This window comes from Gracilinanus agilis, chromosome 3 (genome assembly GCF_016433145.1).
Source record: "Gracilinanus agilis isolate LMUSP501 chromosome 3, AgileGrace, whole genome shotgun sequence".
Taxonomy (NCBI): Eukaryota; Metazoa; Chordata; class Mammalia; order Didelphimorphia; family Didelphidae; genus Gracilinanus; species Gracilinanus agilis.
Window position 1 is genome coordinate 354,182,844 of NC_058132.1, and position 13,476 is coordinate 354,196,319.

Consider the following 13,476-nt stretch of genomic DNA (forward strand, 5'->3'; position numbering starts at 1 on the left):
GGGGGGGGGTTGAAGGGGAAAGGGGAGCATGAATCATGTAACCATGTTAAAAATGAATATTAATAAATGTTAAATTAAAAAAAAAAGGCACAGAATTAAGGGAGTGTACCCCAAATTCTAGCAATCTGAGTTCATAAAATCAAAAAAAGTTTGAACATCTCTGACCTCAATAATTATACAAACTCTTTACCTCAGGACTACGGACATTGTGCTACTGGCACTTTCTGTAAATGAGCCTTAGTTTGCCTCGATATTTAACTAGGGATTTTATTAACTAGGGAATTTGACTCATTCAGGCATGGTTTTAGTGTATGCACAAATCCCAGCAAAGACGTGGCGACATGAGAAAGAATCAAAAGGTTGGTGTAGCTGGCAAAGAGAGCCCTTGAGGCAGGATTATGAAAATGGCAATATTTCTCCTTGGCATTTTCCCACTTCCCTTTCTGCATCTCTTCTTCTAATCCCAATGGCTCCTTCCCAGCTCCATGGATTCGTTGTGCCCTTATACCAACCTCTGGTTGTCCAGAGTCTTCCATTTGTGGTGATGCACTGAGGACTGCTTTGCCTGAATAGTGCCTGAAGCCCCAGAATTACCATTCCAATGTCTCTCCACTCCTCTCTTCCCATGCTCAGTTCTCTTAGGGCAGGTGATTCTGGTTAGAGATTGGCATAAACCAGCCCATTAAGTTAATTTGCACCAGGGTGTGAGTGGTGGAAAGCTATGTACTCTGTCATGTAAATATTTACATTTTGAAAGAGTGGCTAATTATTCAGAAGGAAAGTCTCTTGTTAAACAACAATGACAACGATAGCTAGTATTTATGTTGCACTTTCTGGTTTACAAAGCACTTTAAAAATATTATCTCAATTTTATCCTGACAATAACCCTAGGAGGCAGGGGGTATTATTATCCCCTTTTTAATCATGTGTCTGAGACCATATTTTAACTAAGTTCTTCCTGTAGGAGGTCCATTGCTCTATCCACTGTACCACACAGCTGCCTACTAGTTTCAGGAGACTTCTGGGAAGACCCCTCAGTTTAAGAGAACAGTTTGACTACTGATTCTGCCTCTATTTCTCTATCATGCACGTTCTTCTTTTAGGTGGTTACAAAGGAGAAGAAAGATTTTCATTTTCCAAATGGGAATGAGTCAGATGCTCAAAGCAAGAATGTTGTTTTTTATTTTACTTTTTTCTTTTCCCAATAGGGTAATGCCTTCCAGGGGCCTCGGAAAGCAGATGTTGTGGCAAGGGAAAAGATTAGTGAACTGATCCAGATCCAGGCTGATAAGATTCTAGCCTTAAAGGAAGAAATTGCTATCTTGCGCAGGAAAGGTGGTCTCATCCTCCCACCAATTAACAGTAACCACTAAATGGAAATGCATCTTTGCATCAACTGCTGTTTTCCTATCTATCCTCTCCAATTTTTGTTAAGCACACATCACTGAGATTTGTTTTTATCCTACTTGATATCTTGTTTGTTCAGCTTAATCACATCCTTTCCATAAGAAAGTCCTTGAAAGAGCTTCTGGCCTCAGTTCCAGCTTGAGTCTCCCACACAGACTCAGCAGCTAAATAAGTCATTTTGGGCAAAAGCCCTGAAACAAGGACCCTTTTAAAGTTAAATAAGCAAGGAAGAATGGCAGTGTCTGCTCCCCTCTACCTGATCTCATCCCGGAAGATAGCTCTGAACTTTTTTTAAGTAGGTCTTTCTGGTTCCTCGCATGTTCAGAAAAGATGCTTTTGGGAACGCTTAGAAAAGACACGCACTCATTTTCCTGAAGGGTTTTATAAATGATCAAGCCGAAGGTTAGAGAGAAGACTAAACATTTATTTAGAAGTTACAGCGTTTGTTTTTACAGAGTTATGTTGCCACAGATTATTGAATCTGGAAGGTTTGTTAATGCTTATAAAGTACTGTACACATTTTAGTCTGTTCTCCTGGTCATACCATGAAAAAAAAAATCACTTCCTGTGGTACCAAATTCAGCCGATCTGTCGAGTTAGGTTTCTCCCCCCAGTCTGCGATGTGATCCACTATGTTCAGCTCTCACAGAGGATGTACCTAAGATGTGTTTTCCTTCTCTCCTAATGGGCACTCGGCACCATCCCAGGTAGTTGCAGAAGTTGGAAATAAAAGGTTACTTCTGTTCCAAGTCAGAATGTGTCCGATGACAATCTCTCCTGCTTGTTTTTTTTCTCAAACTGCGGCTTTATATTTTCAGCCTGGTACACCTTACTGGATGGGATTCCATATGTCTCTCCGGTATGTTAAGGAACATATACATTTATTTACAAGTGCATAAATATATAAATATGGCTGTAATAGAAAAATAAATACCCATTTTTCTCTGTCTCTTTTAAAAACAATATAGTCTTTTTAAGGGAAGTGGCTTCAGTCTAAATTGTGGGAGGTGGAGTCTCAAAAGACACATGGATCGGTGGGCTGGGTGAGGGTTTCCTTCCAGGGTCTGGTCCTAAATAGGTGCCTGGGGGGTGGTGAGGACACCATTCTCCTCCCCTCACTTGCAAGGAGTGAGGGCTATCCACCTCTTCGACTGGCACAAGGCCCAGGCAGCAAGGTGGCCCTAAAATGAGAAAAGGATGGAAAATGAAAAACCAAGCAGGAATCAAAGTGTAGCCTGGCAAATTATTCTACCCATCAGAAATAGGACATAATTAATCTGCCCCAGAAAAGTCCTACTGGTGTGTAACAGATTTCAGGCTGTTTCACACATGTAGAGAAAGGGCCATTATTATCTGGTCATACCCAAGTATTTCTGTGGCAGGCAATATTCCCAAACCTCAGGGACAAAGGCTTAAAAACTTTTTTTTTTTTCAGAAGAAATCCTAACATTTTAAACTTCCCAGCCTATGAGGGCTCTTCCTCTCCCAAGCTGTTTACATCTCCATGATTAATTATTCCTATTTTACATTTAATTATCCCCAGGCCAAGGTGATCTCATCTGATGCTCATTGACTCTGGCTCCAGCCTTTTTAGAATATAATCTCCCAGGACATTCCACAGGATCCATGAAGGACGCTATTCATCTCCTGACCCAGGGGTGATGGCCTTAAGATGCAGAACGAGGCATACATTTTTGGATATGGCCATTGTGAAGATCTGTTTTGCTCAGCCCATGTCTATTTATTGAAACTTTTTCCTTTCCTTTTTTTTTTTTAAAATAGGAAGGGATTGAGAGAAGGAGAAAATAAGTGCTTGTCAATTGACAAAGTAAAAATTTTAAAACGGTTTCTGAGATGGTAGGGCCCCTGTTCTGCCCATTATCAGAAAGCATTGCCAATAAAATAGTAAACTGGTCCAAATTAGTCCATGACCGAAACTCAACTTCTACTAATTCATATGGAAAACTGGCCCACAGAAAGACAGGAATAGGCACGGCTTTAAGGAACTTGGAGAAAAGGCAGCACAAAGAGTTATTATTATGTTATTTGTAAGGCCTTGGCTCCTGTTTCACTGATTCATGTAAACCTTATTCCTTAATTAAGAAACAAGACACAACAGGGCTGTGTTTTTCTGGGTGATTAGAGGCTGCCTCAAGGGGAGAAGAGGCAACAGGAATTTTATAATGACCCGGAGCTCACTGCTTTGCTATAATGGACCATTTCTGTTCTTCCTGGCTGGTGTGGCCCCAAACTGCCATACTGCAGTATGATCCCCCTGGGGCTCATCCTCTGCAGATCATGCCTCTACCCCATGTCCTCCTTTCTCAGCCTCAGAGTGATGGGGAGTGCCCTTCCGTACCCTGTCCTTTAAGGATAGACCCTCATCCTGCTACAGACCTGGATGAAATGGAGAATCCCACAATCCTTCCCGCCTCGGGCTTTCAGATGCATGCCTTGTCCCCGACTGGCAGAGGGCAGCAGGCTGCTCCTGAAGATGGCAGCAGTCATCGTGGGCCTGAAGCAGCTGGTGAGTCGAGTCGTCCGGGAGCGCATACAGAAAGGTGTTCTCTTCAGGGCTGGAGTCAGGTTCCCTAGATGACAAGGGAACAAGTGGGAAGGGGAGGTAAGACATGATTTTTCGGGCTCAGCACAACCCGCTTGTCCCCAGCCCCTCTGAGGCAGAACTTCCTTTATTCCTCAAGCATCCATCCAATGCCCACTACTATTAAGTAGGTACCACATATGCTCCATCGGTATCATGCAGCTGGAGAAAGAAAGGCAAAAGCAAAAAACAAACCTAGCTTCTATGAGGCCAAGACCTTGGAAGATGAGAATGGGTATTGGTAGTTGTTCATACATCAGCAATATCTTCTCATAACTCCTAGGCCACATCATCATGCCTATTGCTAAATTCCAATACAGTCATGGTGGGTTCATATAGTAACAGAGCAAGGGGCTCCCTACACAGCATATGGGAGGATACGGGAATAAGACTAAACTCCCCAGAGGACACACAGGCTAATAACATGGGTGCACCTGCCCTGACAGTCATAGGAAGGTTTTCAGGAGCCAGGTAACCCAGCCAACCTATGACCCAGAATGGTAGAAACATCCTCATTCTAAAAAGTTTAGCAGTTGCCTTTTATTCTGGACCAAGAAAATGACTATTCTGAAGACTTGGGAAGCTTGGAGATTCTTTGAATAAACCAAGAGTTTCTTGGCTTCTGTCATCTAAGTCTTGGGTAGCCAGTGTAAAATTCTCATGAAACCCAAGATTAAAAAAATTTTTTTTGAGAAAACATTTCAGGAAAAGAAGCTCAATAACTCCTTGAATCAAGAAAATTAACTGCTCGGAGAAAGTGCCATGAAGAAACCTCTACTGCATCAGAAGATCCAGAATGAACTTTGGAGTGTAATTGATTAAACTGAACATTTATTCTGAATGTAAACTCTTTCGCCAAAGGGGACTGCCCCCAATTGGCTTTTTGTCAATGCACCTAGCAAACATTGGTTTTGCTCTCTCTCTTCTATTTCCCTCTTATCTATGACTATTGTCGTTTCCTCTTAGAAAAGTGCAATATTGTATGCATCTGTAGCTAGAAGATCCTTAAGAGGTATAAGCTGTTTATGTTAAATGATTCATTGGGAAGATTAGTCTCCCAAAGAATCACAGGGGGGATTGTGAAGTGTGAATCAGACTTTCTTTGTCTATCATCAGAAACTTTTAAATTGATGAACCAAAACTGAAAACACCCTTACTTAACACTTTGTAAGCCATCAAGAGAATTCACAAGTCACTTACTTAGAGAAGTAAGACCAATAAGGTGGTAGAGGAGGTTTACCTGATTGCTTGGTGATTTTTCTGACTGTGTCCATTTCCAAGGGTATTTCCTTGCAGCAAGCTATTGGTAGTATGATCCTGCTATTAAAAGGTGAAAAGATGACAAAGTAGTCTTAGAGAATCTGGGATTTTTTTTTTTTTTTGTTTCTCATCAAGATCTAGCCTCACAATGAAGGGAAGCTGGATTGGAAACATGGGCAAAACCCACATGAGGCCAGTTAGGGTAGATGAATATATTGGCAGCCCCAGTCAATTCTATGTAAGCCTATATTGAATGCACCCTAACTTATGAAAAAGAATGCTATCCACATCAAGAGAAAGAACTGTAGGAGTGGAAATGCAGAAGAAAAATATATGATTTATCACTTGTTTATATGGGTATAACATTTGTGGTTTTGTTTCTAAAAGATTGCTCTATTGCAAAAATGAATGATATGGAAATAGATATCAAATGATAACATTTATAACCCAGTGGAAGTGCTTGTCAGCTCTGGAAGTGGGGAGGGAGAGAACGTGAATTATGTAACCATGGAAAAAATATTTTTAAAAAGATTTTAATAGAATACACCCTAACTAGCACACACAGATCCAGTGGGTATAAGTTACCTGCTGAAGCTCGCCTGGGCTGTACTCTTGGGTTTTCACACCTGGAAAGCCCAGGCCAGCTGAGGGGCAGGCCCCATTAATGTGTAACCCATTGCCATAGGGCTGTCCATTGATGTAGGGCTGTCCATTGGCTCGTGGGGCAGAGATCCCTCTCAGAGGCACCATGGTATATTGGCAAGACGAGGATAGCAGTGCCGTGCTAGGGAATCCCAGGTCAGCAGTTTGCTCTGGAAGGAGAAGAGAAAAGAGACACATACATAATGAAGTTGGGGGACACTTTATGCAAGCTTTTTTCTTTTTTTTTTTTTTTAAACCCTTGTACTTTTGTGTATTGTCTCATAGGTGGAAGATTGNCTTTTGTGTATTGTCTCATAGGTGGAAGATTGGTAAGGGTGGGCAATCACAAAGGCAGCCTAAAGGAGCCATGCAAGCTTTTTAATGAGTCTTCTAGTAGAATTGCTGGCCTTAATGACATAGAAGTGGGTCAGAAATTGGCATTTCTCCCAGAGATCTTGAAGGTGTCTGCTGGTCTGACTTTGACTGATCTGGGAGTGTAGGCATCTAAGTATTTTTTTTAATGGAGTTTCCCACTTCCTTTCAGGAATGCCTCTGAATTTTCTTCCACCTTCTTGGCTCCTTTTTTTATGATGTCAGTGAAGACAAGGTGAAGCACCCTGGGGTCAAAGAGATAACAGGCTGGCTCTGTGCGGTCTATTATGGTTCACACATGAATTATAAAAGTGCTGATCTAAGGCCATGGTTGAATAGGGAAAGCAGATTTAAAGAGAAAAAGCCAACCAATCAATTGGTCAAAATGGGATATAGAGAGCAGCTTAAGCCAAGAGAAATTATGCAAGGTAAAAAATATTGCTATGTAGATTTTTTTTAAACCCTTACCTTCTGTCTTAGAATTGATACCAAGTATTGGTTCCAAGGCAGAAGAGTGGTAAGAGCTAGGCAATGGGGGTTAAGTGACTTGCACAGGATCACACAGTTAGGAAATGTCTGAGGCCAGATTTGAACCCAGGACCTCTTGTCTTCAGGCCTGGTTCCCTATCCACTGGCATATTATCTATCCATCTATCTATCTATCTATCTATCTATCTATCTATCTATCTATCTATCTATCTATCTATCTATCTATCTATCTATCCATTTATCCTATTTCTTTTATCCCTTCCACGTGAATTGTTGGTAGAACACATCAACTTTACATTATTAAATGAGCTTAATAAATAGGGAGGTCAATTAGTCAATGGTCATTTACTAAGTTCATACTATGTGCTTACTTAATTACATATTATATAATCACATATTAAATATTTATTAAGCACATATTCTGTGTTGGACACTTTGCTAATTATAATGATGCCAAAGAAAAGAAGAAATATGGACCTTGTCCTCAAGGAGCTCCCATTCTAATGGGGATGGAGTCTTTGTCACCTCTGCCTTCCTAAGAGGCCTCTGGGGGGATACGGTCCCCTAAAACAGAGGTGCTCAAAGGCCTGATGCAGTTCCCATTAATAGCCTACATAGCCCCAGTGCATAGTGGTGCCCTCATGTGGGCTGGACAACTCTTTTCTCCAAGTCTCCTTCATTTCTCCAACTTGCCCACAGCAGCCACTCACTTTGCTTGGACCAGGCTCTCCAGAGGCAGAAAGGTATGAAGGCCACAATGATGAGGACGATGGAGCCAAGGACTACACCCACAATTAGGTAGGGCAGGTCACTGGAGCGGGCCACCATAGCCCCAGGGCCCCCAGAACCCCCAGGGCGATCTCCCAGGTCTGGCAGCAGGATTGGTGGTGGGGCCAGAGTAGGGGGTAGGAGTCGGCCTGGTTGACCAGAAGGCTTACGTGCTGCAGTTATGAGAAAGAGAAATTAAAAAAAGAAAATTCAGTGATTGTTCTTGAGTATTTGCTCAGCATGTATCTGAAAATTGTGGGTGTAAAAATAAATGGACAGGGATCAGGTCTATACCACTAGGTCAAATTCAGGGCTGTACTGGAAGCCAATTGTTAAATTTTTAGTATGATCATTTACACCTTGGACATTGGCCAATGCTACAAAGCAGGATTTGGTTTCTTATTTTGTTGGTTGTCTAGACTTGGGAAAGTGATGGAGAAAGTAAAAATAAAATAAATTAAACTTAAGATATGTCATGAGTACATTTTCCACCCCTGGAGTGATGATTGTTGAATATTTACCAATAGACCCTAGGTTGCAATATTCCTTCTCAACAATGTGTCCAAATCTTCTTTGCAAATATGCAGGGCTAAAGAGGAATTTCAGTATTTTGGAAATTTGAACCTTGTGTTTCAAACTGGGATCTCCAATTTTTTGAGTCCAGCACTTGAGCGGTGATGATGCTGGGATAACACAACAACTGAATGGGGATGAGCATTCAGCTATGTGAGGACAGGATGGAGATGTTGGTCCCTGTACCATCCCCACCAGTCAAAGGAAAATGGTCAAACCCACAAAAAAAAATGGAGCAGGAGGGGCCCTATATGCTTCTCTGGATGCTGGCATTCATCTGCTGTCTGTATTCACTGCCCTGTCCTTTAGCCTCTTTGGGCTGCATTAATGCCCTGTAATTCATTTTCAGGTTCTCCCTTGCCTTTAAGATATTCTATCAAGTTTCTCTCCCCATACAATTCTGTCTTCATCATGGTCTATTCTATTTTCTTTTCCTCCCTCATTTTCCTTCCCTTTCCTGTCCTTTCTGTTATTTCTGTTCTCTGGACACTATCTAGGGTACGAGAAGCTGTAGTGAATTTGGTAAAAGATAGCCTGAAATGGAAGGGCCTCCAATATTCTTGGGGTCTTTGATATTTGGCGTTCCTTCTGAATTATTTTAAAGGCAGAATACATATTTCTTTTTTTTTAAACCCTTGTATTTCGGTGTATTGTCTCATAGGTGGAAGATTGGTAAGGGTGGGCAATGGGGGTCAAGTGACTTGCCCAGGGTCACACAGCTGGGAAGTGGCTGAGGCCGGGTTTGAACCTAGGACCTTCTGTCTCTAGGCCTGACTCTCACTCCACTGAGCTACCCAGCTGCCCCCAGAATACATATTTCTAATGCTGAAAAAATGGGGCACAAGAGAACTGGAGAATCTTCAGTGACTACATGGGACACTGAGTACACAGTTCATCAAGAAGGTAATGCGGGTAAAATTGGGGCACCTCAGTGCAATTCTGGGTCCAAACAATGATTGGGAAACACAGCTAAGCTTCAAGTTCTTAGCTCTGGGTCATGGTATTATACAGCAATAGTTGGAGCACTCCTAGAGAAGAGCGTGAGGAGGGTCCCATTCCTGGTCTCGCTGATGGGACAACAGAATCTCAAGCCTGACTTGGCCTCCATTTCTACTCTCCTTATCAGCTTCTGATTCCCTATGCAAGTTTTTTGTGCTGTGTCTCCCTTTCTCCCACTGTAACTCCCAGGTTCCCAGGCCGATCCACAAGCATAGGGCTCATGGTGACATTCAAACTACAGTGCATGGAAAAATGCATCCCAAGTTCCAATTTGGGATGTTTCGAACACATCTTCCTCCTCTTCCCTGCTTTTCTAGGGCTCCCAGGAAGTGATAACTCAGGAGCTGGGAAAAACAAGCCAAGGCTCAACATATGAATAGAGAAGATACCTCTATGGGTCAAATCACAAAGTCCTCTCAAATCCAGAATTGGGGAGGAGGGAACAAGCTTATAAGAAGGGCTTGTTTGGTGTTGGATACGATGCTAAGCACTTTATAATTATCATCTGTGCTGATCCTTACAAAAGCCTCAAGAGGTCAATGCTACTATTATTATCTCCGTTTTACAGGAGAGGAAATGGAAACAGACAGGTTAAGTGACTTGCCCAGGGTCACACAGCTAATAGGTGTCTGAGGCTGGCTTTGAACTTGGGTCTCTCTGATTCTAGACCCAGTACCCTGTTCCACCTAGCTGCCTCAGTTCAGAACTCTAGATAACTAATGGTATGGTTACTTTTTCTCTACAAATGACATCATGTAAACAGTGCTTTGAAATTCAAAAGCCCTATTGAAATGAGTTGTTTAGTAGTTTGTGTACAACTATAGCACAGTACAGCACATCCATGGGTTTTCTTGGCAAAGATACTAGAGTGGTTTGCTATTTCCTTCTTCAGTGGACAGAGACTAAGTGACTTGCCCAGAGTCACACAGCTAGTAGGAGGCTGGATTTGAATTCAGGTCTTCCCAGTGCTCTATCCACTGAGCCACCTTGCTGCCTCCTATTGAAGTGTTAGCATTAGTAATTATTAGCTGGTAGGGTGGAGGGCTGGAGCTGGACCACTAGGAAGTTAAGTACCTTTGGTTTCACAGATCATCACATTGCTGAACTCGCTCTCGCCACCCTCGTTGAAGCACTGCATCTTAATATCATACGAGGTCTCTGGCTGCAGGTGGCTGATGGAGTGCCAGTAGCGATCCCCTGGAAAGAAAATATGCCGCATAGACACTAGGCAAGCCACAGTCACTCGGGGTTCTAGGTCCTCCCTAAATACCTAGCTTGCGTTTCTAATTATTTCCACACGACAACACGCTGGTCTTGTCCTTTTTGTTGTTCAATTGTTTTTCAGTCATGTCTGACTCATTGTGACCCCATTTGTGTTTTTTCTCTTTTGGAAAAAATACCAGAGACGGGGCTCAGAGGATTGAGAGCCAGGTCCAGAGAGGAAAAGTCCTAGGTTCAAATCTGGCCTCAGATACTTCCTAGCTGTGTGACCCTGGACAAGTCACCTAATCTCCATTGCCTAGCCCTTATTGCTCTTCTGCCTTGGAACCAATACTGAGTATTGGAACCAATACTGGGCTAAAAAAAGAAAAAGAAAGAAAGGAAAGGAAAAAATTAGTGGAGTGGTTTGCCATTTCCTTCTCTAATTCAGTTTATAGATGAGGAAAATGAGGCACACAGGGATAAATGACTTTTCCAGGGTCATAAAAGCTAGAAAGTATCTGAGGCTAGATTTGAACTCAGGTCTTCCTGACTTTAGGCCTGCATCGTCTAGCTGTTCCAGTCTGTCCCGACAATAGCAATAAGCAGCATGGAGGCCCATGGCAATGCCTATGTACTATCGCTGCTTCATACAATGAATTCACAGATAGAAATCATTAAACTGGACAGAGCACTGGTATTATAAGCCTATTATTGCTTTACATCTGGAAGAAACCCTTGGGGGCTGTCAGGTTTAACCCTCTAATTTTATAGATGAAAAAACTGAGGCCCAAACTGGTTCACAGACTTGTCTAAGGTGTGTAACAGAAGGATTTGAACTCAAGACCTTAAACTTCAAATCCAGTGATCTTTCCTCTTTCCACTATTCCATGCTGCCTTTTCATGGAAGGCACCCAGACTCAGACTCTACAAAGACACCAGGCTTTTGGGTATGCAATTATTCCAGTTATCCTAATTCTAGAGGCTAATCATTACAAATTGAACATCTTATATGCTCCTTATTTGTATTTCTTAGAGAGAAATCTAACCTCCAAGAAGGATCCTCCTCATCTGGTGTGACCTTACCTTCTACTACATCCTTCTTGTAGTCACTGTCATTATCGCTGTCTGTGGGGCGATAGTAGATGTAAAAGCCATGGATTGGGGTGTTGTTGTTACTGGCTGATTTGTACTGGAAGGAAAGGAGGAGAAGCCAGTTAATGATGGGCATGAGAGTCAAATAGAGCAAACCCACTGCTGTTCTAGAAAGCTTCCCTTCCTGTGAGGCTGCACACCAACACTTCACATGGTATAACTTTGTAAAGTTTTGCCCGCCATATTATCTCTTATGTTAGTGGGGAGAGTTCAAAACACACTATGCAATTCTTGAAAAATGTTAATAGAAATTTTATTGGGTTTCTAACCTTTTTCTTTTCATATTATCTTGAGAGAGAGAGAGAGAGAGAGAGAAACAGAGAGACAGAGAGGGAGGGAGGGAAGGAGGGAAAGAGATGGAGAGATGGAGAGAGAGCAGAAGGACAGAGAGAGAGAGGGAGAGAGAAAGAGACAGAGAGACAGAGAGACAGAGAGACAGAGAGGGAGGGAGGGAGAGAGATGGAGAGATGGAGAGAGAGCAGAAGGACAGAGAGAGAGAGATGGAGGGAGAAAGAGAGAGAGAAAGAGAGAGAGAGAGAGACAGAGAGAGAGAGAGAGAGAGAGAGTTTTGATTGATCAAAGAAGTAGGGATACGAGTGTCAACATTGCTTGCCTTTTGAGTGGCAATTTCTATATCTCCACGCATCTCAGGGACATGAAGACTTTGGGTAGGTTTTCGAAATATAATTATATCCTCAGTTTTATTACATGGGAGCCCCAGATTTAGCTGCCCTCCTTAGATTTGCCAGTTCTCATTCTCAGCTAGGACAGACTTCAAGAATTTAGTATTAGCCAGAGCAATCATAAAAGGGGCTTTTTTGGATGCTACTTCTAACAAAAGATAGCTTTATAAGGATTAGAAATGAAAACCCAAGGAATAATACAAGGTGGAGCCCTAAACTGGGAAGTGATGGAGTAATTTTTCCAGTTATTTAAATATACATTAAATCAATTTCTACCCCCTAAATAAAAATTAGGTTCATTGTTGATAAAATAATAGAGCCACACTCCTGCTTACCACCCACTTCAGCATGATGGTGGTCTCATTGACAGCATCAGTGAAGGTGATATAAGGCCCTGTAACAGGCCTCTCATACACACGGTTACTATATCCTGATACCACGTAGGGTCGGGAAGCAGCACTGGGCTCACTTTCTCCCAAGATGTTCAGAGCACGGACACGAAACTTGTAGGAGGTACCTGGTGGGAGAAGCAAATTTATTGGAGCAAGAGGCTAGGGAGCATCCATCTTTTCCCCACTCTGTCAGAATCTAGAACTCAGAAAATACCTTTAGGTTGGCTTTTCCCCAAGTTTTCCTAACTCAGAAATCCGTGAGGAATCAACCAATAATCCCGGTAATTCTAAGAAAAACTTTCAGGCAATAAGGAAACAAATAAATCAATGCACAATTTCTTAAGTGCCTACTATGTGCCAGATACTGTACTAGGGAAATAATAAATAAAAAGAATGGGGGCAATGAGGTGGATACTTCCTAGCTGTGTGATCCTGGGCAAGTCACTTTATCCCAGTTAGCCCTTATCATTCTTCTGCTTTGGAACCAATATTCAGTCTTGATTCTAAGACTAAGGTAAGATTTTTAAAAATTATAGTAAAAATGAAAAGAATGAAACAATCTCTACTTATTAGAAGCTTATATTTTAATGGGGGAAGGCAATAAGTACATATATAAGTATATATGGAATAAATATAACACGAATTAGTACACATTCATAATAGTTAAATACAAAATAGTTTGGGAGGGAGAACATTAACAGCTGCAGAATCAGGAATGATCATGCACAAGGTAGAAACTGATTTGTATCTTGAAGGTAGAGATGGATTCTCTGATTTGGAGGTTAGAAGGAAGGAAATTCCAAGCATGGAGGGCCAAGCAGCTCAAAGCCATGGAGATAAGAGATGGAGAGTCATGGATGAGGATCAGAGTGAAAGCCAGTTTGACTGGTTCACAGGGTGTGGGAGAGGGAGGAATGCCCAATAAGGCCAGCAT

General features: G+C 42.0%; 3 protein-coding genes across 3 annotated transcripts in view; 1 reads left to right on the top strand and 2 right to left on the bottom strand.

The window, feature by feature from the left end:
- CFAP44 (cilia and flagella associated protein 44) overlaps window positions 1-1,373 on the top strand; it is a 137,035-nt gene extending 135,662 nt beyond the window's left edge. The window contains exon 33 of the mRNA XM_044666775.1: window positions 1,209-1,373. Within this exon, the coding sequence (XP_044522710.1) occupies window positions 1,209-1,373 (165 nt within the window). The remainder of the gene's footprint in view (window positions 1-1,208) is intronic.
- A 437-nt stretch (window positions 1,374-1,810) lies between these two features.
- On the bottom strand, window positions 1,811-4,048 carry LOC123239498 (brother of CDO-like). The gene is made up of 2 exons (XM_044666778.1): window positions 3,805-4,048; window positions 1,811-2,588 (listed from the first exon to the last, which is right to left on the bottom strand). The coding sequence occupies exons 1-2, from the start codon at window positions 4,037-4,039 to the stop codon at window positions 2,401-2,403; spliced, it is 423 nt and encodes a 140-aa protein (XP_044522713.1). The 5' UTR covers window positions 4,040-4,048; the 3' UTR covers window positions 1,811-2,400.
- A 1,764-nt stretch (window positions 4,049-5,812) lies between these two features.
- LOC123241562 (brother of CDO-like) lies at window positions 5,813-13,476 on the bottom strand. Its single transcript, XM_044669180.1, has 6 exons — window positions 13,362-13,476; window positions 12,486-12,667; window positions 11,399-11,504; window positions 10,187-10,309; window positions 7,483-7,713; window positions 5,813-6,081 (listed from the first exon to the last, which is right to left on the bottom strand). The coding sequence occupies exons 1-6, from the start codon at window positions 13,474-13,476 to the stop codon at window positions 5,822-5,824; spliced, it is 1,017 nt and encodes a 338-aa protein (XP_044525115.1). The 3' UTR covers window positions 5,813-5,821.